General features: G+C 36.6%; 1 protein-coding gene across 2 annotated transcripts; it reads left to right on the top strand.

Annotated features, from left to right (window-relative positions):
* Positions 1-3,516: 3,516 nt before the first annotated feature.
* Positions 3,517-24,652, top strand: LOC105053900 (regulator of nonsense transcripts 1 homolog). Of its 2 annotated transcripts, XM_010935237.4 has the most exons (29): positions 3,517-4,207; positions 5,857-6,108; positions 6,177-6,347; positions 6,538-6,588; positions 6,780-6,872; positions 7,010-7,105; positions 7,284-7,334; positions 7,425-7,543; positions 8,099-8,207; positions 8,389-8,511; positions 8,602-8,673; positions 9,364-9,435; positions 9,520-9,586; positions 10,206-10,348; positions 10,437-10,508; positions 10,591-10,719; positions 12,948-13,103; positions 13,213-13,326; positions 13,422-13,520; positions 13,589-13,666; positions 16,624-16,758; positions 19,202-19,276; positions 19,753-19,870; positions 20,072-20,448; positions 20,530-20,592; positions 20,683-20,754; positions 23,446-23,577; positions 23,699-23,815; positions 23,883-24,652. In XM_010935237.4, the coding sequence occupies exons 1-29, from the start codon at positions 3,683-3,685 to the stop codon at positions 24,003-24,005; spliced, it is 3,804 nt and encodes a 1,267-aa protein (XP_010933539.2). In that variant the 5' UTR covers positions 3,517-3,682; the 3' UTR covers positions 24,006-24,652. The 2 variants fall into 2 exon arrangements, with proteins under 2 accessions (XP_010933539.2, XP_073102039.1); XM_073245938.1 differs by lacking the exons at positions 23,699-23,815; positions 23,883-24,652 and adding an exon at positions 23,211-23,273 and having other exon boundaries at positions 3,549-4,207; positions 23,446-23,479.
* Positions 24,653-25,008: the final 356 nt, after the last annotated feature.

Raw genomic sequence — 25,008 nt, 5'->3', positions numbered from 1 at the left:
TTTTAGCAACTTAAATTTAGTTGATGGTGGTAGTGTTAGTGTTGGTCGAAAATTAAATTCTGACTATCAATTTTGGGACTTTTCGATGATTGAATTTTCTATAGATCTGATGTTTGAACTAAAGAAAGCTGTTGATCTTTATCTCATTTAAAAGCATCTGACGTACAATGTAGTTCAATCACATTCAAAATTGTGGTGCATACGATGTGCATCTTCAGATAATGAACAAGGATATAAATGGAGGTTTCATACTGCATTAAGGAAAAAGCATGAATATTTTCAGATCACGAGATATGAGGATCCTCACACTTGTTTGTTTAAGGGGTTGAGTTGAAACCACAAATATATTAGTGGAAGAATGATTGATATACTAGTCTGATATATTATTGAGAAAGATCTAGGTGCTAATATTGAAGCTATTGTGGCAACTATTGACGAGCAATTTCAATATACAGTGTCATACAGGAAAGTATGGTATGAAAAATAGAAGGCAATGGTTGATATTTATGGATAATGGGAGCCGTCTTATGTAAAATTATCCTATTATATGGTTATACTCCAAAATGCAAACTTCGATACTGTTGTTTCATGAGATTTCTTTCCAACTGAGAATTTCAATGTATGAATTTTAAATTATATTATTTGAACTTTCCAACTATCCATCCAAGATTTTGGTGCTGTCGTCCTGTGATCAACATCAATGACACATACTTGTATAAAAAATTTAAAGATAAGATACTAATTGTAACAAAAATTGATGCAAAGAATGATATTTTTTTCTTAGTATATGCAATTGTGGATGAGGAGTCGATTGCTAGTTAGAGTTGATTTTTTTTTAAGGCTCGGAATACATGTCGCACAAGATAGAAATAGAATATGTCTAATTTCTAACAGACATCCAGGTATATTAAATATTATTACAGATAAGTCTGTTGGATGGAGTCCGCCACTTGCCTATCACTAATATTGCTTAAGACATGTCTGCAGCAATTTCAACACTCATTTTAAAAATACACTGCTTACAAAAATAGTATGGCAAGCAAGGAGCACTCATCAAGTTCGTAAGCTCGAATTTATCATAGCTAGAATCAAAATAGTGAATGCAGAAACTTAGAGTTGACTGTCTGAGTTGAAAAAAGATAAGTAGATATTGGCATATGATGCTGCATGCGCTATGATGTTTTAACTATAAATTTATCGGAGGTTCTTAATAGTATCTTACGAGGAGCTAGAAATGTATCAATTACAGCTTGTGTTAAAATGTCATTTTATCATTTTGTGAAATACTTTAATACGATCCACAGATGTGCGATACAGGACTTGCTCTTTATGATATAAACCGATGAGGCAGGTCCAATACTGTTGGGAATACTACACATACCACCTATATCGATAATCAATATCGATAGATGGTATGATTATCGATATTTTATTATTTTTGATGAGCCAATTCTTAGGACCATTCTATACGATCAAGAGTACATGGAGTGGTATCAACAGATTATCCGTTTAGTGGTGAAAAAATCAAATTATTTAAAATTCGGATATCAGAGACAGAGAAAGACGATATAGATGATGGTAAGCCCATCTCTAATGCAAAATATTTTATGTAGTTCTGTTGTATCTTTGTTTCATATTCTATACTGTATTGCTAATTTTATTTTTGTTATGTAAACTGAACATTTTTCGGATCTTATGCTAGACACTCATCATGTTCTGTCTATGACTGATAAACATAAGCAAATCCAGATACTGCGGGAGATGGAGAAATCATGTTTAGAGTATTGATGGTGATTGGCTATGAACATATTACCATATCTTGGCATGGAGCATCCGATGCGCCCAATATAAGACATACACTGTCACTATATATTTTTGATATGCCACCACCATATATTCTGCAGATGTCATCGTTGCATGTTTCACATATGCCACCACCTTATGATCCACAGATGCCAAGATCTTCATCTTCCTACGTGCCCCAGATGACAGCACTGGATTTCGGTTGGCATCATGAGTGTTTATCTGAGTGGTTTGAGCAGTTGGGGATTATTCCAGTCCCCTGTCAGTATGATTCTTTTATTACAGATCCATCATTCGATCCAGATGAGGGGGTTGAGGGAGTCACTTAGCTCACAGATGCTCCACAACACATATTATTTCTCATATGCATAACCATGAGACGTCCATTGATATATGGGAGGGGCCATTACAAGTGACATAGGAACATGAGCAACCGTTGAGGACCTTCTTGAGAAGGTCTAAGTGACAACGGGCACCACGACGTCCTTGTAGTACTTAGTATTTTTTAAGACTTATGGTAATGTAGGATTCTTTTTTGTGGACTTGACATTTTTATTCTATCTTATATTATGAATTGTTGTTTCTATCGGAGATTAGTTTAGATATTTTGCTTGTTAATTTCAAGTGTTAGGATGCTATGGAATTTTTGGACATGGATACAAGTCTTCATATGTATCTTGAAAGGTTGGGAAAGAAAATGCCACGCTAAAAGAACAACATAAATCAAAATATAAATAATAGTAACATATCGAGTAATTCAATTACATCTTTTGAAATAGCAAGCAACAAGCTTACACAAGTTAGCTCCACTTCTCTAATGTATGAGAGAAAAATATCGTGTTAAGGTGCCAGTTGAGGAGACACGTTCCAACAAAAAGAAATATCCATCAAGTTTTTGTGATTATTTTACCCTATATTCACCAAGCATCTCCAAATACCTCTGAAACTTGCCATATTTGCTCCACCTCTCATCATCCTGTCTTTAAGAATATTAGAGAAGATTTCGGATCGTTTGGAGGAAATTTTAGATTTTTTTGAAGTCAAAAATTGGCACACTTGGCTGGGGTGTGGTATGGTCAGGACAGATCTAAAAGCGCCATAGGGAATAGTGCTTTTAGAAGCGTCATTTGGAACAGTGCTTTTAATTTTTTTTTTTCGATTCCACGTAGGCTGCGGAGGGGTGGGCTATGAGAAAATGTAATTTTAAATGATATTTTTAATTTTTACATTAATTTGACAAACAAGTTCAAAGATATATATTTTTGATATATATTTTTTTAATTTATATTAAATAGGTAAAGTACTTCAAATAAGTGGGCACATGGGGAGTTGTTTTTGACCCACATGATCAATGTTTGAGATACAATCACAACGATCAAACAATCTTGAAGTAAGCAGTAAGCTATTGAATTATAGTGGATGCGGTGCCCTCGTTGGATGGGGCGTTGGTTCGCCTCTAATTTCGTAGCAGTACCGGCATGCACGGCACGTGCCCAAGCGCCCTTGCCATGCTGCATACTCCAAAGCGATGTGTTTCACGCGCTTCGTACCTTCCTAACTTCTTCTTCATCTACGGCTTGGATTTGCACAAGTAAACCTTGGATTTAACCGCGGTTAACCCCGTCACCGTCTTTCCTCTTTCCCGTGCCGCCCCTGCGATCCGATTCCAGTAAATATAGAACTACCAATATCGCCCAAACTCCCAAGTAATTCCCGTCGTCGTCGTCTCTTCCCGACAAACACATCCCCCCCCTCTCCCCCTCTCTCTCCCTCTTTCTCTTTGTCTCTCTCCTTGCCCGGCTATCCCCTAACCCTAGCTCCTCCCTTGCTCCACCGCGAAGGAGAGAGAGCGTCCCCTGCCGGAACCCTAAACCTAGCCATGGCGGGCGACTCGGTCGTCAATAACCTCTACGAGACGGCGTCGCAGCCCGACACTGGCGGCGACGCGTATACCTTCCTCGAGTTCAACACCCAGGGGGACGACTACGACTACCCCGAGTTCCGGGAGCTCTCCCAGCCTACCCGATCCTCGGCCTGGCCTCATCCGGCGACACCGGATGCCGTGCCGGACAGCCCCGCCTCCGATCTACCGGCCTCCGACGCCGGCGCGGGATCGTCGGCTTCCCCCTCGACATCGGTCTCGTCCTCCAAGGGCAGGGGAGGGGCCGGTAATCAGGTGGCGGCCGTTGATGCCCTCGCGGCGGGTATGAGCGGGCTCAGCTTCGAGGAGACAGGGGAGGATGAGAATTACGATTATGGGAAGGGGGATTTCATAGAGCATGCGTGCCGGTATTGTGGGGTGCAGAACCCAGCATGTGTCGTAAGGTGCAACATCCCGTCATGCCGGAAATGGTTCTGCAACTCGAGGGGAAATACATCGGGATCCCACATCGTCAATCACCTGGTGCGTGGTGGAAGATCACTGCCCTTGTCTTCATTTTTTTTTCGGCCGTCTATTAGATATTTTCTTGTAATTCTAAACACATGAGGTCTTGATTTCCTAGAAGACTTAGCTGGTTTCTTTTAACATTTCTTGATTTCTTTCTTGTTTTCCTTCCTTTTCAATGTCAACTAATTATAATTTTAAAGTTTGAATTTATTTAAAATGCTAGCATCTGTACATCTAAGTTGTGCTACTTATAATTGTTAAATTGGTTGGATTTGGAGTTAATAGGGTCTAAAACCAAATGAAGGATAAAAGGATCTTTATGTTTTACTTTTAAAAGGTTTTCCTTTGATTTTAGTTGGTTGGTTAGTTAGACTTGGAACAGAACAATGCATAATAGATAGATATCTTTATGATATGTTGAGACTTAAAAGTAGTCACAGTGCCCTTGTCCGATCTTTGTTGTGACATTTACCTGGATCAAGATAGCTGATATTGTCTGGAGGCTGATTTTCCTTGAACCTGTCATGGAGTTGATGTTATATAATCTGTATTCAACTCAGTCTTTGATGGAGAAGTTTTCATATATATGGCTCGCTCTTGGTGGCCGGTGAACTCTCTTTGTCCAGAGATGTTATCATGCATTGTTCATTGGTTTGTAGTTTTGACGTTCCTGTGAATAAAATTGACAGTAGTCGAGTTGTTTGTGAAATTATCTGAGTGATGCCATTATGAGAGTGAAAACCTGTTTTAGAAATGGCCCAGATCAATGTTGATTATACATATATATGTAAACAAACGAGAAATGATTCCAAAATGAGACTTGAAGGCTAAATATCTCTAGAAACGTCATCCACAGTTAGTTTTGGTCATATTTGGTTGAATGGCTGAAACCAGATGGGAACTGATTGGCTTCTTGAAACTGAGTAGAACCCATAGCTGGTGTACTTAAATAAACAAAAAAAAATAAGGACAAATATGTAACAGAAAACATTGAAAGGAAGCTTGTAAAAAATTCTGTGGTGAGTTTCAGTCACTTTCAGATGAAACAGACTGAGATTGACGAAACTGGACCAAAATAGTCATTTACGGCTGAAACTAACTGAAATCACTGAAACTGACCAAGCCGATAATTGGGGGTTCATTTAGTTTGGTCTTGGCATGAAATCAATCAGTTTTGGTTGAAATGGATTGGTTTTTGCTGAAACTAAAACCTTGAATGCAGTCTTAGATTACCAAGTATGCACATATAACATCGTCTGAGATTTAGGAAACCTGTTCTCAGAAGATAAGTTCAAGCAAGTGTTTAAAACTAAGGTTAGGAGCTTCTGCAGGAGAATTATCATGTCATTTTGTAATATTCATCTGCTTATATTTTGGTTTGAGAATAGGAGACCCGATACAGTATGTTTGTTTTTGCAATTTAAGCTTGTGCAAATTGGGAGTAACCTCATGACATTCTTCTCGACTTGGAAAAAGTTCAAATGAAGAGAGAATGGGTAGAGGCTTAATATAGGGAACTGCATTCCTCTTTTCCTTTTTCTGGAAACAGAGAATAGTACTTAAAATTGTTATCTAAGCAAATTTATGTCATAATCATTTACTTTTTTATACTGTTGAAGTCCGAATTTGGTATTTGCATAACGAATTTCTATTTTTCTCTCCAGGTTCGAGCAAAACACAAAGAAGTTTGTCTCCACAAAGACAGCCCATTGGGAGAAACAATCCTCGAATGCTATAACTGTGGTTGCCGTAATGTTTTTCTTCTTGGCTTTATCTCTGCAAAAACAGAGAGTGTTGTTGTTCTCTTGTGCAGAGAACCATGTTTGAGTGTCAATGCATTGAAAGACATGAATTGGGATCTCAGCCAATGGTGTCCACTCATTGATGATCGGTGTTTCCTTCCTTGGCTTGTTAAGGTCCGCTAATCTTCATTTACATCTTTTATTCATGCATGGCATTGTAGTTAATCGGACTTTGTTTTCAGGTCCCTTCTGAACAGGAACAGCTGAGAGCGCGGCAAATTAGTGCTCAGCAAATTAACAAAGTGGAAGAGCTGTGGAAAACAAACCCTGATGCTACTTTAGAAGATCTTGAGAAGCCTGGAGTAGATGATGAGCCTCAGCCTGTAGCTTTGAAGTATGAAGATGCTTATCAGGTTCTGGATTCCATTTGAACAAGTACAACTTTGAAATTTTAAAACTGAAACTCTTTATGATGGTAGTTTGTTTCTGAATGCCTGTTTTATATCTTGTGTAAAGCTTCAATAGAACTTGTCAAGTCTCTATCTTGCCTCAGGAGGGTTGATGATATATATATTTTTTATTGTTCAATCTTTCTTTTATCAGTATCAAAACGTCTTTGCACCACTCATCAAGCTTGAAGCTGATTATGATAAGGTATGTGTGCCACTTTTGCATTGCTACCTGAAACATGGATTCAGATGTTGGAGAGAAGTCTTTTGCATCTGGAAACTATTTCTATTTTTACATAATCTATTATCAGATGCAGTTATAGTTGCTCTGTGTCGTCCTGAACTAAGAATTTAATTCACTTGATTATGTTTTTAACTGATGAATTCATTGTGTAGATGATGAAAGAGTCACAGAGTAAAGATAATGTGACAGTACGATGGGATATTGGTCTTAACAAGAAGCGTGTTGCTTATTTTGTCTTTCCCAAGGTTATTTTATGAAATTATTTTATTTATCTGGCGTGCAAAGAATCTCATTTTATTCTGACATTACTGTTCTTTATGTACCTCTTAATTGTCTATCGTTTTCTTTTAATTGTCATTTAGAACAATATATAATCTTACAGGAAGATAATGAACTAAGGCTTGTTCCGGGTGATGAGTTGCGGTTGCGTTATTCAGGAGATGCAGCTCATCCTGCATGGCAGTCTGTGGGACATGTGGTATGGTTGTTAAATACATATATAACATATTTACCAGTAGTTAGATATGTTAACCAAGTTTGTCTATCAGCTTTTCAACTTTGTATAAATGTTTATGTTGCTTGAATTTTTTTCTTGTACTAGCCACTTCATGGCACATGATTTTTACTGTGTTCGTTTATTGATACAATCTCATCAGATCAAGCTAACTGCCCAGGAGGAGGTAGCACTTGAACTTCGTGCTAGTCAGGTATGACCTTAGAATTAATACATTGGACCTCATTGTTGCTTCTAGTTTTCTTTCTATCTTGGATTTACATGCTTGTTTTATTCTCGTCAGGGAGTTCCTGTTGACTTGAGCCATGGCTTTAGTGTGGATTTTGTTTGGAAGAGTACAAGCTTTGATCGGATGCAAGGGGCCATGAAAACTTTTGCCGTGGATGAAACCAGTGTCAGTGGGTGAGTTGCTTGTTTGGTATTTAATCATTATGATGAATAACTTATGTTTTTAAAAGTCATGTTTTCTTTACTGGTTCCATGCTAATGAAATCATATCTTTACCCATGAACAGGAAAAACTTATTTAGAAAGCTTGCACCTTCAAAATGTACTATGACTGATTTTACGATGTTTCATAATACAGTATGAGCTATATTTTTGACATGTTTGGCCATGCCTTGGACTTAAAGCATTACTGTCTTTATGTGTCTGTTTCCAAATGGGCTGATCCTGGGCCATGGATTTGCAATTTCAATAGGACCAATCTGGAAACCTAGCCCAAACAGCATAATAGTTGGCCCTGTGGTCTAGCCTTTTTGTATTCCTGCATAACCTTTTAGAAGTATAATATCTGCTGGTGGGATTTTTGCCTACTACGTGGCCTTTGCAACCTGTTATTTTAAGCTTGACCTTTCAGTCCTGTTGTTATTAGAAGCTGAAGTTTGGTCGTGGCACTGGCTTGGAGTTATTTGGTAACTGAATTACTGGTTATATAAGTTAATTTCTTTATATACAGGTACATATACCATCACCTTTTAGGTCATGAAGTTGAACTTCAAATAGTTCGTAACACACTACCCCGCCGCTTTGGTGCTCCTGGCCTTCCAGAGCTAAATGCATCCCAGGTATGTTTGCCTTTGAGTTTGTCTCTTTTGGAGTGTATAAGCACTGAGTGAAAGACTTCTTGTTCATTTCAAATTTATGCATGACATCATTGTATCTGCAGTTTGTCTATGGAATGAGTTTCCTACACTATAATTTTGATACCTGTGAATAATGTTCATTTTGAATTTTCCCTTTTTGCAGGTTTTTGCTGTGAAAAGTGTCCTTCAGAAACCAATTAGTTTGATACAGGGCCCCCCTGGCACAGGGAAAACTGTCACATCTGCAGCAATTGTATACCACATGGCTAAACAAGGACAAGGGCAGGTAATTGATTTCATATGACTCGCAATGCTAATGTGACATATCCAGATGCAGTGCCATGCTCATTATATTTGCTGTTTCATTTAATTTCAGGTCCTGGTATGTGCTCCAAGTAATGTGGCTGTTGACCAACTGGCTGACAAGATAAGCTCAACTGGATTGAAGGTTAAGATTTTTACACATACTTGCAAATTTATGATGGATGACTACTTGCATTAATTTTTGGCGGTAATTTTCTTAAGGCATAGTTATGATAATTTTCATTTTGCTTTCCATAATTAACAAAGACACTTATTAATGGAAGAAAATGATGACATTGTTAAGATGTTGCCACAAAACAAGTATTTCAATTTTTATTTTGAATGCTGCATTTTGCTTGTTCTATTCTGTCTCTCTTTTATCTTTTGTGGGACTTGAAGAGGTGGGTAATAAAGTACCTTGGGAAATTAAGTTGGCTTTACATGTTTATTCAAAATTTGATTTCTTATACTATTATGATTTAGTGTTTGCATGTGCTTTTGTTCAAAATTGCTACAATATCTTTCTCAACCGTTATTTCTTTTGGAAAAAAAAACTGAGAATTCCTTTTTTGTTTTGTAATCTTTATCTGTCAGTTTTTTCATGTTTTTTTGTCTAATTATAATATTTCGCCTGTACAATTTGCAACCTTTGCCTTGTGACAGTTACAGCCATCATTCAATATTTTGCAGTTCTATCTTATGTTATATAAAATTAGGTCATCAAATTATATGTAAATGGTATGTAAAATGTTTTGAAAAAATCTTGGTAATAAAGGCATATCAGTCGGTTTGTTTCTGGTAGTGTTTATTTTCCTTTGACATTGTCAATTTTCAGGTTGTTAGGCTTTGTGCGAAATCAAGAGAAGCTGTTATGTCTCCAGTGGAGCATCTAACACTTCACTATCAGGCAAATGAGTTTGTATTTCTTTTTAGATACTTCTTTCATGTAGGGTTTGCAGGTAATATCCCTGATGTTTTCCTCATATTGCAGGTTCGACATCTTGATACATCTGAAAAGAGTGAACTTCATATGCTCCAACAGCTGAAGGATGAACAAGGTACTCCCTGATTATTCTTATAATGGAATGGAATCCCCTGCTGTCTTGTACCTTGCCATTTTGTTCAATAGACTTGCAAGGTTGCCTGTCTCATCTAACCTCCCTTCTTTTAAACTAAATGCTCATCATTTTCTCCAGTTTGTACTGGATTCCCGGAACTCTTGATTCTTGAATGAGTCTTATTTTTTGGCACCATGCCTATGGCGGAACCTGTTGGACCAGATAGAACAACCTTTGTGGCATCTTGGTCTTTCTTTTTGATCCATTTAAATTGTTTCTTTATAAAGATGGTAAAACCATGCAGTTTGAAACACCTTCTCCATTACCTTTTTCCTCGCTTTTTTCTTGAAGCCACATTTTTTTTTATTTTTGTTGGAAGCTTATTCGAGGGCTTTTGTTGGCATTATGATCTTCCAGAATTGCAGTTCAGTAAAAAACAAGAACACCTTTTTGAAACTTTCAACTCTCAAACATGAAATTATCTTATACTTCAAAACATGAAATTATCTTATACTGCTGTGTGTTGTTTTGAAGTCGGGGTTGCATTACTCATTTAGGACTAAATTATCTTACATTGGATGAGGAAGTGGGGAAATGAAGTTGTTATGTATATTTTCAGGTGAATTATCAAGCAGTGATGAAAAAAAGTTTAAGGCATTGAAAAGGGCCACTGAGAGGGAGATATTACAGAATGCTGATGTCATTTGTTGCACCTGTGTTGGTGCTGGAGATCCTCGGCTAGCAAACTTCCGATTCCGCCAGGTAGATATGGTTATGATGAGTTATTTTAAGTTTCATGTCATTAATGATAGAAAATCATATGCTAACCGGATACTTATTTTATTTTCAGGTTCTTATTGATGAGTCTACCCAAGCAACAGAACCTGAGTGTCTTATTCCTTTAGTTCTTGGGGTCAAACAGGTAGGTGATGGTTGTAATTTGTATGAGGACACATTAATCTTCATACACTTGGTTTCTGATCTGTTTTCAATTCTTGAATCAGGTTGTTCTTGTTGGAGATCATTGTCAGCTTGGTCCAGTAATAATGTGTAAAAAGGCAGCTCGTGCTGGGTTAGCCCAGTCTCTTTTTGAGCGCCTTGTCCTTCTTGGTCTTAAACCATTCAGACTGCAGGTGAAATCTCTGTTCTTTATTTTAGTGTTTTTTCACTTGTGGGAAATGACAGCCATTTCATTGTTTAAGTGAGCATTGTCTCTTTGATTAGGCATGCTTTTGTTTACCTCTGTTTGTTATGACTACAGTTTCTTTCACATGTTTGATATTGAAGAAGAAGATTTCTGGAGGCATGAAATTTTTATAGAGCATGGATAAAACCACCGCCAATATATATATATATGTTTACTTTTTCTTAAAAATTCTTAACTAATATTGCCTATGAAAGAAACCCTTTCCCCCTTTCTGAAAGATGCTGTAGTCATTTCATGATATATCCCTTTTTCTCTTTGAATCATATATTCTATCTAATTGTCGTCTTAGTTGAATTTTTAAGTCATGATTGTGGAAAAATCAAAAGTGAAGTGCTTTTCTGACTTTTTAAAAACAAGAGGTATACTTATTTTTGTCCCGAAAGCCAAGATGCTCCAAAAATACAAATTATGCTTGCCAGCTGCTATTTTCCTGGCATGCTGTTTCCAAGTTATATTGTTTGATATGCATGAGACGATTTCAAGCTGTATTCTCCACCTCCTGCATTGAGTCAGAGCTAGAAACTCGTTTTAGGTTATAACTGCATCATATGCTTTCTATTTCTGTGTCTAAATTATGGCATAACAAGACTGAATAATGGTGCAATCAACTTTTTAACGTGTTTGAATATAATTAACCATTTAATTAACAAGACACGAACACCTTAGGATTCAATATATTCAAAAATTGTTATGGGATGCTAGAAATATGTAAATTTTTTATGCATTTCTTATATTGGATACCTACTTTGCTGCCGTAAAAAAAGGTTCCATTTCAAATCCTTTAGGGACTCCATTCCCATGTCTCACAGTTCTTTTGATCTTTTTAGGTTTAAAATCAAAATGTTCATGTGCCAGGATTTGGCCCTGATATTTTGTCCAACTAGAGCAAACTTCTGCTGAAATTCTTGCTGCTGCCTTACTAATAGAACTTTAAGATTGTAATTAGGTGGTATTAGGTGCAAGTTTGGACCCAAACATGGAATGTTCTAGCTGTTTCTGCTTCCAAGCTAACTGTTTGTTTCATTTACTTATTTATGCACTGATATTAAGTGTGGGGAAGAAATTATTTATAAGGCTCCCTTTTCCCTATATAGCAGTTTATTGTTATGAGACTAGAGCTTTTATTCTAGCAATACCTTAAAAATGAGAAATGCTATTGTTTTGTTATCCTCATGCTGTTTGTTTGTCTAAAAATCAAATATTGCTTTGATATTCTGAGTATAGGTAATTTATCACTGTGGAGGAAACTTTTGTTGTCTATTAGGCATGCCAAATTCCAAACTAGATGCATCCCTATTCATGGTTATATGATAGCTTCTCATGTTACAAAGGAAGTAAGGATGATTTTGTCCAACCTGCTTTACACACAAACATATGCCATTATGTATGCATAATCTCCATCATGATGGCCTTAACATAATTTCCAACATGATGATGTTAATTAAGGATTGTTATTGATTTTTTCCCCCTTTTATGTCACCAATCATCATGTCAACTCAGTATGGTCACTATGACAGCTAAAAGCAGCTATTACTACAAAAAGTTATAATTTAACTTAGAAATATGTTTTTGTTGCCCAAATTTCTCTCTCTTTATTAGAAATGTTATTATTGTCACAACTGTTTAGGTGAATGCCTAGTGTTTCTGAATGATCATTGTTGAAATTGTTCTCAGTATGCATTCCTTTGGAACATTCTTCTTTTCCTGTATTCCTTTTAAATTTCATTCTGAACATATTTATTACTTTTCCCATTTTTAATGCATAGCGTTTTTGTTAGAAAATAAGTATAATATATTAGATAATTTGTTATCCATTGGAATGATCAATCTCTGCCTTATATCAACTTTTTCTTGTAATTATTAAAGTATCATACATGGTGGGAATGAAGTAGGAGACTTCACATGACACCAAAGAGGTACTAAATGAAGGGAAAAATTGTCTAATTAAGAAATTGCTGAAAAATATTTTAATACTTATTGAATTTGAATTCCCTAGTACGCTTGTGGAAGGATAGACTCTTTACATTTTTTTCCCCACTTTAGAAGTAAATGGGTTTTCTATTCACTTGATCAGACCACTTCTTGTGGTCATATGTTTCTTCTTGTTTCACTGGAAGATTATTTATCAACCTCTAAGCTTGTTTGAATTTGCAGGTCCAATATCGGATGCATCCTTCCCTCTCAGAATTTCCTTCTAATAGCTTCTATGAGGGTACCCTTCAAAATGGAGTGACGATAAATGAAAGGCAATCATCTGGTATTGATTTTCCTTGGCCGGTTCCCAATCGTCCTATGTTCTTTTATGTCCAGGTATCTGATATCTTTGTTCTTAATGTCTTTGTTATCCATTTGCAGCATTTTGTGTTATGGATGATCTAGATTGTTCTTTTCTATGGCTGAATTGCGTCTTTTTTTCTAGATGGGACAAGAGGAGATAAGTGCAAGTGGAACATCCTACCTAAATAGAACTGAGGCTGCAAATGTTGAAAAAATTGTTACTACGTTTTTGAGGAGTGGAGTCATACCTAGTCAGGTACACTTGCTTAAGCTTCTCTGATTACTCACTTATAAATTTTAGTATGCCCTTGTCTTTATTCTTGATACTATTTTTTTTTTGGAGTCATGCAGATTGGTGTTATAACGCCATATGAAGGACAGAGGGCTTATATCGTTAATCACATGTCAAGGAATGGTGCTCTTAGGCAACAGCTCTATAAGGAAATTGAGGTTGACATCAAAATTCAGTGTTAGCTGCCCTTTTAGATGGTTTACTTCAAAATGTATGTTCCTTGCAGGTTGCCAGTGTTGACTCCTTCCAAGGTAGAGAAAAAGATTACATTATTTTGTCCTGCGTAAGGAGCAACGAACATCAGGTCGATTTTTCTTTTCTTAAAATTTACTTCTTCAATGGATTCTCAAGGTAGTAGTTTATTCATTGGTTAATGGATCTAACGGATTGTTGACCCTAGTCTTGAACAATTCATTTGATTTTGATCAGTTACATAAGTTGGTGTAATGATCTTAACATGAACATTTTATCAATAGATTGGTCTTAAATTGGGCATGTAATGAATTAATAGGAATTTTCTGCTTTGTAGGTCATGTATACAGTAGATACTTGGTGCATCTTGATAAGGTGTAGCTTATTAATTTTTCAAGCTCCATTCCATTTTGTTAAGAAAATGCTTCAGAAGGGTTTTATGTTCAGTTGGTTCTGTCCGCTACCAATGGTACCTTATGTCCTTGGATGGCATTAGAGCACTGCTTGTCATTGTAAATTAATTATATTTTAATCCTATTAGTCAAACCTTAACTATAATTAAACCAGACCTCTATGAGCTAGAGACCAAGTTATAATCTTTTCCTAGTGTATCTTTATTGCAGAAAGTCAAATCTCACTGGCTTGTTTGGGGAGAGCTCTCCTACAGTCCAAATATTGAGCTGGTTTGGTGAGTGCAAGGATATGTGGAGTTTAAATGTCTTTTAACTAAGAAATAAAACATGAGCACTATGGGTGATCGTGCATCCATTGACTGTATTTTGGTGAATCAGAAGTTACGATGTGTCTTGCTTTTATGGCACTTGTTCATTGGGTGACGTTAAGATATATGATTATGTTTGAAGTCTATTTTATAATTGGATACTTAAAGCAATCCTATTTGAGTTGGAAACTAGTTGTAGGCTATTATTTCTTCCAATGTATCTCTGTTACATAATTTTTTAACTTGTCTAGCTTGTATCCAAGAGAGCTTCCAGGCAGGCCAATTTTTGATATAGCTTGGTGAGTGCAATGATATAATGACTTGACAGGTCCTTAACCAAGAAAAAAAATACAAGGATTGTATTATGCCCGTCAGTTTAGACCTTGGTGAATCCATAGTTGCACTTTGTCTAGCTTGTGTATGCATGCATATAGAATTGTCCATACAGAAATATGGAAAAGGTAGATTGAAGGTTTGAGCATTATAATTAACACAAAATTGTGTGTTGGAGCCTGAACTCACTGGTTAGCTTGTGTTTGTGTGGTATATTACCTTCGACACTTGAAACAACGAATGTGGTTTTTTAGAATAGATGGACAAGGCCTAATGACCAGGTACATCTGGTTCACAGATAGCTAGCATTTTTATAATGGGTTGAATATTAAGATCTGAAAACTTGATGCAAGATTAGAAGTGGTTCATAGGTGGAACTGGATACAGGAAATGGAAGACCTGGAGTAGGGCTATTTCACATAAAATTTCCTAGCAGCCTTATGCCAAAGTACTTTTGCATGCATCGATGACGTAAATAATTTGGTTCATCCATTGTTTTTTGAGTTGACTTGAAGATTTGTAGCCCGTAATCTACCAAATGATCGCATCCAGATGGAATTAAGAGCCATGACATCATCAAATATGTGAACACAAGCAGTTCCTTGTTTGCAAACAGGCAACAGCACATTTAGTATGTTCCATGCTGGGTATCTCCTTTTTCTTGCTACCATCCAATTCTCCTTTTGTGATTCTATCTTACAATTTTGTAGGTCTTTCCATGTTCAGTAACTATAGGTGTTCGGTAACTATAGGAAGATTTTGTCCTTAGCTGTAAATTCAAGTAGCTTCTTGAAACTTGAGTAATGCTTATTCAAATGTCTTTCTATCTATTACACATATGAAGTCCCGAACTTGCTATATAAAATTCTTTCTGTGCACTTTATACACCATGATCAACAAGACTCTGTAGAGGAATTGATGGAACTCTTGAACATCCCCATCTCTAACTTACCGAAACATTTAAATTTAAGAAACATTGAAAGATTATGAATAGCTTAATCATGCCAATCAACTTGCTGTCATTTATATTTTTCATACGAGAGCATCAAAATTTTCTATCGTTTTCATTTATCATAGTTGACACACCATTATGACATTATTAGAAAATAATTAAAGTATACATGTGATACGGTTGAAGGAATGTAAGAGTGACTTTGAGGTTGGTAATTTAATTTTTGATTGGTGACCCATGAAGTCCATGGAAGGAAGCAACATTTTGACTGCTGAAGGAGGTGGATTTCTTTTGTTCTTTCCTTTCCCAAGAACCTGGTCAATATCATCAGTTCTGACTGGGTCATATGGAATGTAGAATGCTGTCAAGTCATTCATGTAATTAGAAATTTGACTGCTCATGGCATATATGTTTTGCTTGATACTGAAGTCTAGTCTTCAACTCGACCAAGCCATTGAGCATCAATTATTTTCAGGCTAAAAACTATTATGCGATGCATTTTAAGTTTCAGCAGGTAAGTGGTCTTTCTCATCTGGTGTGTCCACCAGTTTTCTTTGGAAACCTGGTTTCTTGGGCATATTACTGGGCTGTATTGGCAATAAATTTGGATCAAAATGTAACCGTTGATTACTTGGGTGCCTACATCATGCCTATGGTTCTGCAAATGGCTTTTAGCATATGCCAACTAATTGGCTGGTAAAATATTTCTTGCACTGCTATATCAGAACTTTGCTCTATATTGTAGCAATGATGTTCAGCATTTGAAGAGAAAAAAGTTCTGCTGGTTAAAATTCCATTGTTAGTACATTTTGTGTGATGCAGAGTTTGAAGATTGATGCTGTAGAACTCTTAAGCACTAATATAGGATCAAGGATTTTGCAGCAAGGATCTACTTGTAGCTTCTAAGGGATTCTAAATGTCTTGAATTTCATAGATCTTTGCAATTTTACGACAAAATCATTTCGTCTTGGATAATGATATTTACTATGTGTAATGACTGCTTTTAGTTCATGGAAGTAAGCAATTGAGATTTTGATGTTTACTTTTTGTACCTATTTTTCAGGGTATCGGATTTCTTAATGATCCACGTAGATTGAATGTTGCACTAACTCGAGCTCGTTATGGCATTGTTATTTTGGGGAATCCAAAAGTCCTTAGCAAACAACCATTATGGAATGGCTTATTGACACATTACAAGGTATCTTTTCTTTTGAGATATCCATTTAGCTGTATAATCGTTATGTGACCAAGAATATAGGCAAAAGACAAATATTTGATCATGCTATTCTTTGTTAAGATGCTTTACTCTGTCCGATTAGTTTGGTCGTTCCTTTTAGTGAAGATCATATGTGCATGTCAACCATATGCTTTTGGCTTGTATGACTGTCGATCTTGTCTTGAGCCATGACTTGCGTCCTTCAAATGGATTGATTATATTTAAGCTAAACCAGCTATTACATATCATTTTATGAACCTCAGACATTATCTTTTAGGCATTTTTTTAATACTGGATTTTGGAGTTTTATAACTTGTTATCTTTCACAAGTTTGTTTCTTCAGGATTTCAGATTTCATTAATAAGAGCAATTTCTTGAAATACTCTAAAATCTTTATGTCGACTACAATTTTAATGATGAGGTGAAGGTGCATAACCCCAATCAGCAAAATTCTTTATATCAATTTCTGATTCCCATGAATGGAAAAGATGGGTGTATTCCTTGATGCATGTGCTATGTTGTGATGCATGCCTCTCTAGCTGCCCATGCAAAGATGTGCAAAGTCACTCCGATTCATCTTTACAATTGTTGCAACTGTAATGTTTTCTTCAAGCTCCCAATTTCTTTAGTTTTCACGCGATTGATAATCTCTTGGATTGTATTACATCAAATATATCTATCACAATCGTAATTGGTCAAGGAGATTTGGTATACTTGGAGATGGAGGTAGCTTTTATCATAACCAACCTTGTAGTAGTATATGCAGTTATTTTCTTGTCATGCTTTTACATAAGGTAATTATAATATGTTAACAGAGCAAGCTTGCTCCTTTGTTTTTTAAGGGGCTGTTTGAATACCCACATAATTTATCCGAGTGAATTGGTTTTTGGCTAAAAATGAGAACCACTTATAGGGGAAGAGAGAGATTCTTCTCTGGTAGGGGAAATCTCAGGCTCCCAAATCCCTATAATTTAGGGTAATGAAAGCCACAGTTTCAGTGGAATCCAGTATCTAAGCAGAACTGTGAGTACTTGGAAGCCTGCCAAAGCTGTCCAATGGTTCCTTGCCCTGTGTTAGTGAGATGGCAACAGCCACCAATTCTAAGTTAGTGGCGGATGAATTATTCAGGCATCCAGAGAGGCTGTAAGGGTATCTGTTATGCTATATAATAATCTTCTGGGAAGTGAACTTCACCAATCTCAAGGACGTCAAACTTAGTCTATTATGTGACATCTAGGCAACTATAATGCAATGATTGAGAGATTGATCAAGAGCTTTGAAACCATTATCTGAGAACGTAGTGCCTTCAATTGTGGCAGATGCATACTGTTAATTCTCTCTGACTGTGAATGCATAATGAAAGAAACATAGACTTGGAACATACCTACGCTGTCAGGACCAACTTGGGATTTGAGCAAAAATTGATTGGTTCGATTAAACACGGTCATCATTGCTAGTTTATCAGCAGTGATCAATTGTCCTTGGTAAGATAATTGGAGCATAGACTGATCAGGATTGACTGTTGGTAAGTACCAATTATGTTTGGGGTGCAACCAGTATTATAAGGTAATTTGAGACTTTGAGATCCTTACATCAATTGATGGTTAAAACCTATTGGTCATAGATGCTAGCTATGCAGGAAAATTAAAGTCACATATACCTGCTTAGGTGAATACTGTCATGCATCTACGTTCATGAGCAAGGATGCTTTAGCATAGAATTCGCTAGTTGATTCTTTTCTCTAGTTAAGCTCATTCATCTCACTAGATGTGTTAAACTTGCTTGCTTTTGGGATGATGTGGTTCACTATGGAATACCCCTTGAAGGAGGTTGCTTCAGAATTATTTGATCCCTACCAGTGAGGACTTTCTGGACCTTAAGAAGGGTTTGGTGTGCAAGTGCACTTTTAGGCTCATATGAATTGGTCTGTTGGGGATGCCTTTGTAATATTTGAAAGATCGATCTTTTTGGATGCTCTGGAAACTGGTGCCATGGGTCTGAGAAGAAGGTTGGACCTCTCTGCTATGACCGAGAACAAAATCAGAGCTTCATATTTGGAGATCTGCTCTTTGATGTATGTTGAATACTCAGTCTGTTTTATTTTATGCATGCTCACGTTTTGAAATGAAGGACAATGCATTTGGTTTACAAATTAAAGCATGTCAAAAGTTTTAATGGATGAATTTAGATGGAAAATTTCTCCATCCGTGCTGCTTCAAGTGGATTAATAAATTGTGGAGCACAAATTATGAAGGCAAAGATATTGTAGAAATTATGAATGTGAGTTATTGTTGATCTTTATTGTATGTTTACCTATATCTGAAATTGTTCCTCAAGTGGAATTGGATACTTGGTTTTGTGTTGTGATCTGACTCTCATGTCCATATCCATACAACTGACTCTTTCTAATCATTTATGTTTGCAGGAGCATGAATGCCTCGTGGAAGGGCCACTGAATAACTTGAAGCAAAGTATGATACAATTTCAAAAGCCCAAAAAGGTCTGTTGTCCACAAAAAAGGATGTATTACGGCATTTTCTTGACTTTCCATGTTCTTTCAATTTGATTTGTATGGTGATAGGTATTTCTTGCTGAATCAGTGGAAATATAATTTGGTTGGAAGGGGACATCCATTTTGAATCATTATCTAAATTGAGTTCCTGATCAGATGTCTTCTTAAATTTCTTCTTATACATTCTTATCTCATATATATTTTCTTATATTTGTATCTAATTCTTATTATTAATAATATATATTAATTATTGTAGTTTTTATCTACCTTTATAAGTTTATAATAACTTATAAATTTTATATATATATATATATATATATATATATATATATATATATATATATAATGTAATGGTCACAATATTTTATATATCTTTGTTTTATATATTTTTATCTTTATTTTATATTTTTATTTTTGTTTATTCGGTAATGCTCTAATCACTTGTTTTTTCTGATGTCAAACAGATTTACAGTGACCGCAGACTTTTTTTTGGGGGTGGTCCAGGGATTGCGCATGCCGATAACTTTGGGTCCCTCAGTTCTTCGAGCCCTAATGCCGATAAGAGAAGTGGACGTGGTAAAGGTATGCTATTTTACCTGTTCGATGAGTAGATATACTTCATATCTGATCAAGATTTCATTCAACAGTGGCTAAACATTTTCATCATGTCATCTCAAGCTTATGTATATCTAATGTCAGTTATGGTGTTTCTAGGAGTGTAAACAGCTTTATTATTTGGATATATTGTTCTGCTAAATTGCTTTTGGCTTTTACACAAACCAGGTCACTCTTATATGCCATTTGGTCCACCAAATGGTACTCATAAGCCTGGTGTGCACCCAGTAGGATATCCCCTACCTCGAATCCCCGTTCCACCTTTCCCTGGAGGTCCCCACTCTCAACCGTATGCAATTCCAACTCGTGGAGCTGTTCATGGACCTATTGGAGCTGTTCCACAGGTCCCTCAACCTGGGAATAGGGGTTTTGGGGCTGGTCGTGGTAATGCTGGTGGTCCTATTGGTGGCCACCTTGCACATCAGCAAACCTCACAACAAGCTTTGGGTGGTATTGGTTCTGCTTTTAATTTCCCTGCCTTGGACAATCCTAACAGTCAGCCTTCTGCTGGGGGTCCATTATCCCAAACTGGACTGATGACACAGGTTTGCCACCTTTTTCCATTATCCAGCATTCAAACTATAGATATTTGATTGCATTGTGACTTTGTGCTTACTTTCCTCCAGGTTCCAGTTCAAGGTCTTAGTCAAACTTTTCGTGAAGGTTTTTCTATAGGTGGCATGTCTCAGGTAAATGCCCTGGCACAGCTTAGGTTTCTTCTCTTTATTCTGGCTCGTTGTAGGTGGTACCAAATATTGAACTTACATTTGTTTTATCAGGACTTTTTGGGGGATGACTTTAAAAGCCAAGGATCACATGTTGCATATAATGTGGCAGATTTCTCAACACAGGTGTGTAATTATTCTGCATTTTTCTCCTTTGGATATCTAAATGTCCATCATAAATTGATCTGGAATCTAGGTTAAGAAACATTGTAGATTAATAAATTCAATGTGAAATTTGAATGAGAATTTATCTTAATGGAGGACAAGTTCCACTGCTATTTCTATGCATTATTATGTATGGATGCATTTGAGGAGCAATATGGATCGCTATGCATCTATATTGGGCTTTGCCAACCAAGGCAGCTCCATCTTCTTCTTTAAAGATTTCACTTGACCCTTTCATTCTTTTTTGTTCTCTAATCTCGTGAAATACATCAGAGTATGCTGAATGTCCAAGACAGAATCTAGGAGAGTTTGCCTTATATCGATGTGGATTCTCTAGTTTCTGTTCTTTCTTGCTAAATAATTGACATTGTTACACCCTCCTTCCTGGCCCATCATGCCTCAAAGCACAGCATGTAGTGGTTTGAGTTGCTATCTTTACCATGTGAGACCATTATTTCTTATAAACCCCTTCATATACAACCACAACCAGCTAGTTCATCACTACAATTTTAGAGAGAGCTGCTCACTCCCTGATTATTTTAGATCACATTCATTCGTTTTAGTTTTTCTTATTGAAATTGGCGTCATTGTAAGTCAAGCACTTATTGAGGTATTTATTATTGAATAATTTTGCCGGTGTGATTTAGAGGTTGCTTCTGTTGCACTGGAAAATTGAGCGTCATGTTGGTTAACATGTCATTGGAAGTTGAAATCTGTAAATGAAATAGTTCATGAAGGGCCATATTCTTTCTTTGAACTTCTATGAATATGTGTTCTTTCTATTATTTATATTTGAGCAATGTTCTTTTTCGCCGATGGATGGTATTAGATAGCAGATAGCCACCTCAGAGTGCAGTATGGGTGATCACACTGTGCCCAGCCCTCTACCAAAAAGAAAAAAAGGAAAAAAAGAAGAGAAAGAAAGAAAAGAATTTTAAAGATTACATTGTGAATTGCAATAAAGTTGTAGTTCCTTGGCTGTGTACATCTTAACTGAAATAGATTAATGAGAGCGGCATGGGATTTGAGAAGAAGAAGAAGAAGAAGAAGGGTGGTGGTCAACTTTTATCATTCATCATTACTGACCAGTTGGCTCATCGGAGTTGCAACTGTCATCCTCCTTCTAACTTGCCTGGACACTTGATCAACCACATAGACACGTAAGGACTTGGCTAGTACATAAAAAAAGTACAATGTTACAATAAAGACACATGTTAATTAGCAAAATAGAAATTACTGGGACACTTTTGGAACAGTTCTGTTGTGTATTTCCAATTATTATACCAGATTTTGTCATTAAATTTTCCTGGCATTTCTCATTGTTGTCTTTCTTTTTAATGTTTTATCAGGTGTAAAAGCATTTTTGGTTTATGGGTTGCTTTTCAACTACAACAAGCTTTTGTTTTCATTTTCAATTTTTCATGTTTCCTAAAAATATTTTGATTGCTAAGTTGGCTTCAACACACTATGAAGACAGTATCATTGTAATTTTGGAAAAGCTATATATGAACCATGAGGAATGAGTAATGTTTCTCATTCAAGAAGATTCTTTAGCAAATCTATTATATGAGACATGACAAAAGGAGTACAATACATACCCATTATGGTAGTATTTGTAGCCTTATATTACAGTTCCTGATCATGGCATGGATATTCGAGCAGGCGTTCAACTGAGCTGGAATGCAGTATTTTTTTTAAAAATTAACCTGGAAATAGTTTTGTCTGTCTGTTGTGTTTTAGGAACTTTGGTAGCTTGATTATGAGGTTCATTTTTTACGCTTTGGGTGAATCTAGCAACTTTAGTTATGTTAGATTATATGTATTTTCTGCTAGAGAATCAATACTTTGTTACATGTCCACTAAATGTTCGCATTACCACATGTGAAAGTTGTTCCTGCCTCATTTTGGATTTTGACACTAGAATTTTGCTGGAACTAGTGCATGACTTCTCCTATGTTTTAAAAGTGGGATACACTCTGGTCATAGTTGGCTGTATTTTGAAATTTTTACCTTCATTGTCTACCTAACTGATAATTATTCTTATGTATGCTCTTTTTTAAGAGTGAGTTGCTCTTTATTTCGAGCATTTGCTAAGCTGCTCGCAAGTTTTAGTGGATGATATTCTTTTGAAAGTGCATATATCATGCTATGGTATGCTTATCTAGAACTTACATCTTGCTGTTTGAGATGTATAATTTCGTAACTATGCAATGTTTCAATATTTTTGGCGACAATTTAGATTTAAGTGTCACTTTAGGAGTTTCTGGGTGTGTTTGGTGTCGCTTCTGCCTTTTAAAAATGTTTCTTACAAAGGAAGCCAGAAGCTAAAGTTTTCTAGCTTCTCCTGAAACCATTTCTTTTGACTTTTCTTTTTTGTAGAAGCACTTCTTGGTACTAATACCAGATGCTTTTTATAGGAAGTACTTTTTTGCTTTTAAAGTTACAAAAGGACTTTTCTTAAGCAACACCAAACACCCCCTGTGAGTAATGCTCGCATTTAAATGACTGTAGTGCTTTTCCCAAATGTCAGTTTTGAACATTGTGTACAATAAAATGACCTTTTATCATACTCCTTTAGAAAGTGCTTGCAGCTTTTGTTGCTTGGATTCTGGATTGTACTCAAGTGAAACAACTTGCTGCTGCATTGTACAGGCTTCTCAGAGTGGTTATGGTGTTGATTATGTTGCTCAAGGACAGGCTGGATTCCCAGGGAGTTACCTGAACCAGAATTCACAGCCAGGATATCCCCCCCATCTGGGCACTGGAAATGACTTCATGACTCAGGTGGATGGACTTCAAAAATCACTCGTCTCTTCCCTGCTCAAATAATTCATGTACTCCTAAAGAGAATCTTTTGTATTTCTATCCATTTCTTTGGCTGAAGCTTAGTGAGCATTTAATTCAGGACTATATGCCTCATGGATCACAAGGTCTTTTCACCCAAGCAGGATTCAATGACCCTTCACAAGATGAGTCATCTCAGAGCCATTTTAGCATGGCTGGACCTGCTATTCAATCACAGGTCCTCATCTGGAATTCTTACTTTGTTTTGTTTAAAAATTATGATCTTACTTACGAGACTTGTGCAGGGCCTGATGAATTCTCTCTACTCTCAACCCTTTACTCATTACAACGCTCAGCCTCAAAATTTGCAAACTCCGCAGCTGCAAAGTCAGAGCTCACCCAACCAAAAACTTCATTACAATGGCTAAGCTACAAGGGGGATATCATTTGTGATGGGATACATTCTTTGCATCCAGCAACATGGTTGTGCTGACCTATCTCTGCAGTCTTGTGCATAAGAAACTTCGTCTTGGAGGGGTTTGCTTCTCACAATTACGTCATATGTTGCACTAGTTATGAGATGACTATGATGGTGCGCATGAAGATTTGAGATGGCAATTGCTACTAGCCTCCCGCACAGCCAGAGCTGAGGAAAGGATTACCCCATTTGTTCTTGGTGAAGCTATGTTGTGTCGAAAGAAGTTTGCCACGGGGAGGAGGCATCTTGTGCCAATGAGGAAGGGGTCACCGCATTTCTGTCCATGTAGCAAATGATGGAGGGTCTGCTGGTGATATTGAATTGTGCATACACGTGTTCGGACTGCTAGGGTGGGTTTTGATGAAGAGGAACTGTTATTCCTGCTTGTTTTCATAAAATTATCCACACAAAATTAGTGTGCAACAGTGTTGATAGTTGGTCGATCCCTTCCGATCATTTGCATCCTCACCTGTCGATTAATTAATGTATTTCATGGATTGGGTTGTTCTTTAACAAAGAATTGTAGTGAAGGGGCTGGTGCTCTAAACACCTAACCAAGCTCAGAATTATGGATGAGTTGGATGGTTTGCTTGTCTTCGTTTTTGTTGTTTTTCTTGTGAACATTAGTTTGGTTACTTGATTGTTGTACATGCCATTTTTCATCGTCCCCAGCCCAAAGAGTGCATATAAGGCGTGACAGCTTTTTTTTTTTTTTTTTTTTTTTGGGCCTCAAGATATTATCGTTTTGTTTTGTTCTAGGCCTTTGTTGAGGACTAATTTGGCCTAGGTTTAATTCCTCAGGCAGCCGAGCAAGGAATTGCGGTTATATAACCCCAGGGTAAAGTATGCTGTGACAGATACCAGAAACTAACATAGCATGGAAGAAATAAATTCTTGCTTAAATACTAGTATTTAAAACTAGAAACGGTATCTTTTCAGCAGCAACATGATCA

This window comes from Elaeis guineensis, chromosome 11 (assembly GCF_000442705.2).
Source record: "Elaeis guineensis isolate ETL-2024a chromosome 11, EG11, whole genome shotgun sequence".
Classification (NCBI taxonomy): Eukaryota; Viridiplantae; Streptophyta; class Magnoliopsida; order Arecales; family Arecaceae; genus Elaeis; species Elaeis guineensis.
This window is presented reverse-complemented; position numbering and strand designations above follow the sequence as displayed.